The sequence below is a fragment of the Olea europaea genome, unplaced genomic scaffold, assembly GCF_002742605.1.
Source record: "Olea europaea var. sylvestris unplaced genomic scaffold, O_europaea_v1 scaffold3927, whole genome shotgun sequence".
Taxonomy (NCBI): Eukaryota; Viridiplantae; Streptophyta; class Magnoliopsida; order Lamiales; family Oleaceae; genus Olea; species Olea europaea.
This window is the reverse complement of record NW_019258795.1, coordinates 7,189-15,981: the sequence shown is the minus strand read 5'-3', so window position 1 is coordinate 15,981 and position 8,793 is coordinate 7,189. Positions and strand designations below refer to the sequence as shown.

The 8,793-nt window shown below is 33.8% G+C and overlaps 2 protein-coding genes across 2 annotated transcripts in view; both read right to left on the bottom strand.

Annotated features, from left to right (window-relative positions):
- Window positions 1-4,725: 4,725 nt before the first annotated feature.
- Window positions 4,726-6,338, bottom strand: LOC111387163 (S-adenosylmethionine decarboxylase proenzyme 4-like). The gene is made up of 2 exons (XM_023011699.1): window positions 5,612-6,338; window positions 4,726-5,420 (listed from the first exon to the last, which is right to left on the bottom strand). The coding sequence occupies exons 1-2, from the start codon at window positions 6,216-6,218 to the stop codon at window positions 5,011-5,013; spliced, it is 1,017 nt and encodes a 338-aa protein (XP_022867467.1). The 5' UTR covers window positions 6,219-6,338; the 3' UTR covers window positions 4,726-5,010.
- An 816-nt stretch (window positions 6,339-7,154) lies between these two features.
- Window positions 7,155-8,793, bottom strand: part of LOC111387162 (S-adenosylmethionine decarboxylase proenzyme 4-like) — a 7,201-nt gene continuing 5,562 nt past the window's right edge. Inside the window, exon 3 of the mRNA XM_023011698.1 lies at window positions 7,155-7,212. Coding sequence (XP_022867466.1) covers window positions 7,155-7,212 — 58 coding nt within the window. The remainder of the gene's footprint in view (window positions 7,213-8,793) is intronic.

The window sequence follows — 8,793 nt, the reverse complement described above, 5'->3', positions numbered from 1 at the left end:
GCTTTGGCATTGGTCCCAGTTAAGATATCATGGAAAAGCTCCCTCCCAGTTAAAAACTGGATCCAAATGAGCAGAGAGGTGCTCGCGCTATCTATAGTGGAAGGGGGATGTACATAGTTTGGAGTCAAAAAAGGAGGAAAAGGAAAGAAGGAAGAAATTGAATCTAAAGAATAAAAGAATGAAAAAATGTCCCTTCTGGACATATTTACAGGAGTTAAGGGCTCCATAGCTAGCCCGTAACAGCTAGCAGAAGGATGAGAAATAGATGGAGCACCAAGCGATGGAAAATAGGATCTCAACCACAGTTGAGTGAACCAAAGAGGTCCACTGCCAGCGGGAGATACACCATTCTTCAATTGAGCCTGAAGAAAAGCCATGCCCCTATAAAGGGCAGCCAAAAACAAAGAACATAAATTCAAAGGCCTGCCACGCGCCAATTCGTGCGCTATAGGTAAATAACTCAGAGAAGGTTTTATACTTAGCACACACAAAACATATTTACAAAGCCAAACTAAAAGAAAGGCCACCCGCTCAGCATGGGTAGGCTCAGCGCTCGAATGATTATGGAGGGTCTGCAGGCTTGAATAAGAATCGGTGTAGTTTTTACGGAACTGTGGGGCGCCACTAGAAACTAAGATACCTGGGAAAATGGTATCGCCCAAAGGTGGTAAATTCACCAGGGCCCCAACATCCCTTAACGTAATAGACATGGGGCCAAGAGGAAAAATAAAGGTGTTGTACTCAGAGGACCAAAAACTCAAAGCAATCGGAAAGAGCGCTGAGTCAAAAGTAGGGGGGCGAATAGAGAATTCTAACAAATCAGAAATCCTAGCGCTATCAAAAAGTGCCTTAGTAGGACCATGACCCACAAGGCGAGCATGCCAAATACGAAAAGCTACATCAGATTTAGGCCAAGTGCGAATACCTCTTTCGCGAAGTGGCCCCAGCGACAGAGAGTTTAGAAAAGGAGGGCCATGAGTGCAAGGAAACAGCTGACCCACCGCCGCCTGTTCAACTGCCTCCGCATTGTTGAAGAAAGGACCCAAGTAAAACTCATTACGTCCAACGTCGGCGGGCGCGAGAAAACTTGGGGTTATGTATGGGCGACTCAGAAGTTTCTGAAAGTCATCAAAACTAAAGGAATCGCTAGCTTGAGATTGTGAAGCAGCTATTGGAGAATGAACGAAACTTTTCAGGGTTACGTAACAAGGAAGCAAAAGATGAACAGTGAATTGTGAAAGAGACGCAGAAAATATGAGACGTGATTTGGTAGCAGTAAAATGGAATGTTTGGGGTTTATAAGGGTTTGTAAAACGACGCACTTCTTCAAGTTATAGAAGGAAACAATGATTGAAATTCTTGGGAACTTCGAACGTCGCTGGAAACATGAAGTGAATATGGCAAAATTCAATAATTATTATTAATTCTGCCATATTGGGGGGTAATTGTTGACACATAAAAATTTAGCCCAAATCGAACAGCCCAAGGAATAAAGCTCAATTGAAGGATCCCCAAATCGGATAGCCCAAAGAACGAAATCCAATTAAACGAATCAAGGTGAAGGCCCAAATAAGAGGCCCAAGAATGCGGTGACACCATCGCCCAAGTTTGCGAGTCGCCCAGAATCTGAACAAATGGAGTGTCATACGGTCGCCCAGAGCTGTTATTCCACTCTCGCCCAAACCTTCAAGTCGTCCAAGGTATCAACAAATATAACGCATCGTGGTTATCAAGGAATGCAGTTATCAAGGCAGTTGTTAAAGTAGCATTATCACGTTCCACTACTCAAGGAATTCAATCGAAAGCGATTGAACGATGAAAGATAATGGCAGCAGTTAAGAGGCAGTTTTATGACAAAATGGCCACTACAAAGAAAGTGAGAAGTTATAGGACGATCAAGCAGTTTTCAGGGTAGTTAATCACGAAGAGATCGTCTATGAGGTATAAAAGGGAAAAAAAACGCAGAAGTAAAGGACCGAATCCAAAACTCTTAAACAGAGAATATGTAATTTTCATTTCCTTAGCTTTTAGACTTAAACATTTTTTCTTTCTGTAACTCGTGTGTTTGCGCCTCTTGGAGGCACGTTGTTTTTCATTCCCAATTGTAAAGTCCATCGCCAATAAAAGAACACCACTTTTTGGGACTTTGTTTCAAGAGGTTTCGTCCCTTACACAATCGTCTGACCCTTTTTAATTGTTAGCGACTTAACCCGCGCGAAACAATGACATTATTTACATGTGCATGAACTTTTATATGAATTTTCTTTTTCATTTTTATTTTCAGAATTTATAAATGTATTTATTTGGACCGAGCTGTGTGCCATAGCTGTGTGCACAACATGGCACACAGCTCGGTTAACAGCACCCTTACATTGGGAGGTCCGCATCATTTTTTTATTGGTGCGAGCCCCACCGAGCTGTGAGGATGTTGTACAAACAGCTTATTCCTATTTCTTTTTCACAAATTGCTTGTCAGAAGTCTGCAAAATGTTCGTCCAATAGTTTTTCCTCATTCTGCAACTTGAGCAGCAACCAGCCTAGCAAGAAGAAACCATAAATAAATTACACCCGATAACTACCCAGGAAAAATAAATTAAAATTTTGTTAGTAAAATGTAATGGACAATATCGAATATTGAAGAAGTTAAAAATCATACGATGCAAAAATCTTGATTGAACTTTCGCCGACACAATTAATGAATTTCCAGTGTCAGCTTATGCAACGAAAAAAAAAAAAAAAAGAAAAGAAAAAGAAAAAAGGAAAAAAAGGGCCATTGTACAAACAAATAAATTCTTGCATAAGAGCTTGTTATGTTTTGAGATATATCAATTAGTGAACAATGTTTACCTGAATGGACAGGAAGAAACATAGTCCAGTCCAGCCTCTGCAAAGAAAGCAACAGAAGTAAATAGGCCCTACAAAATTATTTAAAGCCCAAGTGGGAAGCTTGGGCTTTTATATTTTTAGTTTTTGGTCTTTTATAATTTATTTCATTCGATATTTGCATTTATAGGAAATTCAATTTTTTAATTTAAATTGTTCTTGGACAAAATTCATTTATAGGAAATTTTACTTTTTATATGAACGGGGAAAAGTAGGCAAAAACTTTGTTGATTGGGAATATATTTTCATCATTGTTGTTATTATCAGGATTGGTATTGGATCATTCTCTTTTTAAGCATGCAATTTCAGTGTGGGTTGAATAAAAAGGTTGGATCCATATGCAATGAAGCAAGAATTATTTTATGTTTAATGTGTTTATCTTGTGGATATTTGGGTTTTTTTTTATTTTTTTTTATTTTTTGCGATTCAATGAAATTTTTATAGGATTGGGATGTGAGCCATGTTCTTGTGATAATTGAATTGGCTTAGATATCCAGATAATTGATATTGTATGTGGATTTGGTGATTGCTAGCTTGGGTTGTCTACGTTGAAATAGACGTATTAATGAAACTTATAACGAGGTCAGTATAGAGAGTATTAAAGTAAGCTAACTCGTAGGCATCAACTTTTTAAAAAAAAAATAAAAAATAATAATAATAATAATAAAATTAAAAAAAAATATTTTTCTCTTTTAAATTTTCAACTTTGCTCGTAAAATGAGTTGACTAATGGAAAACTTTTATGTATTTGGTTGAATGGAGCTACTCTTTTAAAGATAGGGGATACAATTGTCAAAAAAGTTGGAGATGAATTTGCCAATGAAATTTTAAAGTTTGAACTTTTGTCACCATGTACGTACTAGATCTAGATCATTGTGAGTTGTATGTACTATGTATTATGTACATATTTGTTCATTTTGGAGATCACTTTTCTTTTAGTGTTCTTCTTTAAAGGATTGATTAATCGTACAAACTATGTCATTTTAATCCTTAAAAGCATTGTGAAGGAGGCAAATATCGTTTGAAAACAACGATTTTATTTTCGTGTTCATGTATTCTTTGATTTATTTCATTCATCTTCCTCTTCAATTCTTGTTCTCCATTACTGCATTTTTATTTATTTATTATTTTTTTTTTGACAACATAATCTATTTTTGGCTGATGTTAATAAACTTTTCTATAAATATTCAAATAACTTTTCGTCCATATATTTCGAATGATTCACAAGTACTACACACTTATTTATTACTTATTTATGTCCATTTATAACTTAAAGTGTTTGTAAATACGAGAAATGATGTACAAAGCACCAATGATATGTTACATCAATCTATTGATGGAAAATAAATTTAATTCAAATCTTGAAAACCATCGTAAACTTATGCATCGATGAATTAATGTAACATGTTATAGGCACTTAATAGAATTACCTAACTACTTCTTGGCAAGTTTCTAAAAGATGCAGCTGGAAGCAAAATTACCCCTCACTTGTTTCTATTAACATTGTAGCTTGTGCAACAAAATGTTCTTGGAGGTAGTTTCTTTGAGTTAAATGGAAATCAAACTTCATGAAGAACTATGATGATTTGTCTGTCAAAGGGAATTAAAAGTATAGATATCATTCCCTTTGAAGCTAAAATGGGAAATTAAATAATTAAGACAAAAAAACTTATATTAAGATAATGTATACGATGCGATAATATATAGAGAAAAATATATAAAAATAAAAAATAAAAAAATTGTATGATATGCTAATAGAGACAAAAAAGTATAGAGAAAAGATATGTACGTGAATTGTAAGGAATTAAAAGCATGAGAGAAAATTACAGTGAAGTTCCCATGACCACTTTCATCTCCACTAAGCATTGCACCCTCAAAATCTAGGCGTGCAAAATTTAAGTGTGGTGCAATATCATGCCAAACCTACATCATCCCCATAACCTCGCCCCCCCTCCCCAAAATTTAATAGTAATTAACCATCCAATATAATGAAATTAGCAAGCATAATATCCATATTAAAAAAAAAAAAAAAAAAGAAAAAAAAAGAAGAGGAAAAAATGAATTTCTACTAAACTCTAACCCTCGAACCAATGCACCAGTACTACAATCACCACTAACGACATATATTCATCGACTTGTGAACACTTGGAAAACGATGCTCCCGACGGCCGAAATGTCATCCATGGTGCAACTCCTCAATTTCATTCCTAGTGGTTCGATTGCCTTTGCCACTAGCATCCACACTTCACGGTTGGTGCATGTGGTTGCCACTGACACAGTCGCTGGCCGAAAAACTTGCACCGCCTTGTTCAACACCTCCACAATATCGTCGTAAATTGAAGCCACACACTCAAAGCTTGCGTAACTAAATCCATCCTCTGGCGTAACATGGATTGTTGAATAACGATCACCATCAATGCCATTCATTGAATACCCACAAGTATCAAATGCAAATTCACAAATTAGTGCATTAGGGTTGATGTCACATACACGGCTTGATTCCGACATCTCTTTTCCGACAGAATCTCCGGTTTTACCTGTTTTAATTTAACTTTAAACTTTTAAACAAGATGATTTTGTATAGTTCAAGAGAATGCAAAGAACCAGAATTCTACTCGGTTATAAAAGTTGTGCACGTGTCTAAACAAATGTGTTTTAGCTTGCACGTGAGATGACATCTTAATACTTATTTAAATAAGTAAATTTAGATGAGGTGATTCATCATTACCACTATTTGGACATCGGAAAAACTTCCGGGCCAGGACCTTATCCAGCCCAGTCATGCAAACTTCCAAAGTATAGAGCTGATCATCATATGGGCTCTTGTGCAGCACCATTTTAGACTGGTCACAAGCTGAAAATACATGCCATGAGTGAGAAGATAACTTTGAAGGCATCACAGAAGCCTTTCTACAGCAAAGATTTTCAGGCAAATTCTCTTCCAAATAAACAATTTCTTCTTCAAAACTTGTATGTGGATAAGGTTGTTCTTCAGGGAAAATGAAATTTCCTCTGGTATATCTGCATGCACAGATGTTAAGGTCCATTGAAGCAGCATGATGTAGCAATGGAGGGATGGATTTCAACAACTGGGTGGTCCCACATGTTTTGATAATGATCTTTGTAGGGTATACAAACAGGCTAGATTCAGATAAAACATAAGAATCAAAATACTGATTTCCAAGTGCTGATACTACTGTGCACTGCACTGCATGCAACACTTTCTCAAGAGACTGAAAATCCAGCTGCCGGAAACCTATCCCTATCGCCGGATCATCGTGGGAGAAGTTTAACTCAAGCCTCTTCTCAAATCCTTCGAATCCAGAAACAGCCATTGACGAAAGATGCAAATATTAAAGTTCACACTTCAAAGAAAAAGGAAAAAAAGAAAGTATTTCTTTTCGTTTAGCTACAGAAGTCTTAAGAATTCAAGAGAAAATCACGACAAAACGAGCCCTGATGGAAGTTGAGGTGCAATTACTGTTACAGAAGTGTGTGTATATATAGGAAGAGTATATGAGAAGGGGATAGGGCGGGGGCATGCTGCTGAATGCCACAAAAAATAATGATTATAGGCATAATGAATAGAAGATGATGGTCATTTTTGAGATCTATTTTTGGACAATAACATGAACCCTAATTCATGGCCACGCGCATCTTTCTTCCATTTTTCTTTACGGAAAATCATCATTTTCCTTTTCCATGAGCAGAAATTTTCTCCGTACATCATATATAAAATTAGGCAGTACAATGGCCAGTACAGTTACTGTTGATATCACATTATCTGAACACTAGCATATACATTAATTTATTTTAATTTTTTCTCAATACTTTTACGTGCATATCACACTATTTTTTACGTCAAAAGATAGACACTTGCACAACTAATGGTAAGGAGACATAATTTCAAGACTATTTATTTTATTATTATTTATTATTATTATTTTTTATGTTTTGAAATCAAATTAAATCATTTCATCTAAAATTTTAAAATTATTAAACATTAAAATATTTTATATAGGTATTGAATTGATTTATCTAAATACTAAAAATGATATAGATGGACGTGCACTAATGTGTGTGCAAATATTTTTATATGAAATGTGCGATAGATACATGACTTTTATAAATGAATGATAACGTGATTTGAACGGATCAAGATATTTACATGTTTATTCAATTAACTTCTTAAGATAATGATCCAATTTTTGAAGTTGTGACGTCATTTTATTATTATTATTTTTTGGCTCAAAAGGTATAGCACTAGCCTGTTACATCTGGTGAGTGGTGTAGATGATGGACGTTTTGAAAATAAAGTTCCATGCAAATCTAAAAGAATTAAGCAAATTAAAATAAACAATTTATTTTACTTTTCCCTGACAAAATTACTTTTATCCGATTAATCGAATTGATTACATCTCAACAATCTGTTCATTATATTAACCATTTTATTTTGAAAAATAGATCAACTAATCTAAATTTTTATTTTGAACAGAAAAAAATTTAAATTTTGAACTTTATTCAATATGAAAGTATTTTAATGCGAAAATCAATATAAATACAAATTTGGTGGACAGACCTGACTAGGTTGGCCAGTCATTTACATATTAGCTTAGAAAACTAGCTAGAGACATAATAATGAACTTAGATTCTTCAATACATGACTTCAATTATTAAAGCTCATTTTGTTTTAATCGGTGGTCTCAAGTGAGTGGACAAAGTTATGTTGTATACATCATATATGTATAGGAGGAGAAAAGTTTAACCATATTTTGGGTAAACAATAAAAGGCACGATAGAATTTCTTCTTTAATGATATTTACTGCCAATCAATATGATTTACCATGCATGTTTAATTTTGTACTATTTATTCATGAAATATTGTACAAATTGAGCTTTCGAGGAAAAAAATACTCAATTTGAACGTGGGGGACGTGCAAAAGATAGATTTAAATAAATGCATTTATCCTTTATATAAGGGTTTAAAATTAATGATGAAATTCATATGATCAATAAACTAGTCGAATGTTCTAAATTAAAATTTTAAATATTGAACTAGCTAGCTATATCCAAAATGTAAAGAAGTAATAAACTTGTACACTATAAATCTTTTACAGTGTTACTGCAGTGTTATACACAATTCTAGTAATAAGGATATTGCAAATTGAGGTGAAAAATTGTTGAAATAGATAACTGTTAAATCATATTTACAAGTTTGAATTGTTCATAAGAATTATTTATCTTTCTTTTCAATATGTCCTCCCTAGTTCTGCTTAGATGTTTTTTCATAAAAAATATGACACTTGAAATTTAAAATGAACACAGGTGATGCATGCTGATAGAAGTTTTATTTTCTCTCATATTATGTAAAATGATAATATCAAAAAATTTACCTATTAAAAAATGAGAATTTATTTATCTCTATTTTATTTACAATCTTCCGAAGTGGACAGGTTTCATGCTCAAAATTTATCAATTTTTTATTATTTTTTTCCAAAATTTTATAAAAAAAGTAACTTAATTTTTTCTTCAATACTATCAAGTACTTTCATATGACTATTCAAGACATGATAATACATATATAGAAGAGGGATTAAGATATGACCTTATCGATAAACATAAAATATGTAGCCAAGTCCGAATACCAAAATACAATGATAGATGGCTTCAAAAACTTATTTAAAAAAATCAACCTTATGACTCTTTCCTTTTGCCTACAAGTGAAAATTTATCGTAGTCCCCTTATAAAAAATGTTATCTTCAATAAAATCTTCTTCCAGAGAAATATCTTTCTAATTTCAATACAAACTAGAATATTATATAACTTTGATTTTATTTCTAATTGAAGAAAGGTGGACTATTTACAAAGATCATTACGCAGCTTTAGGGCTATTAATCTAGTACTGCCTT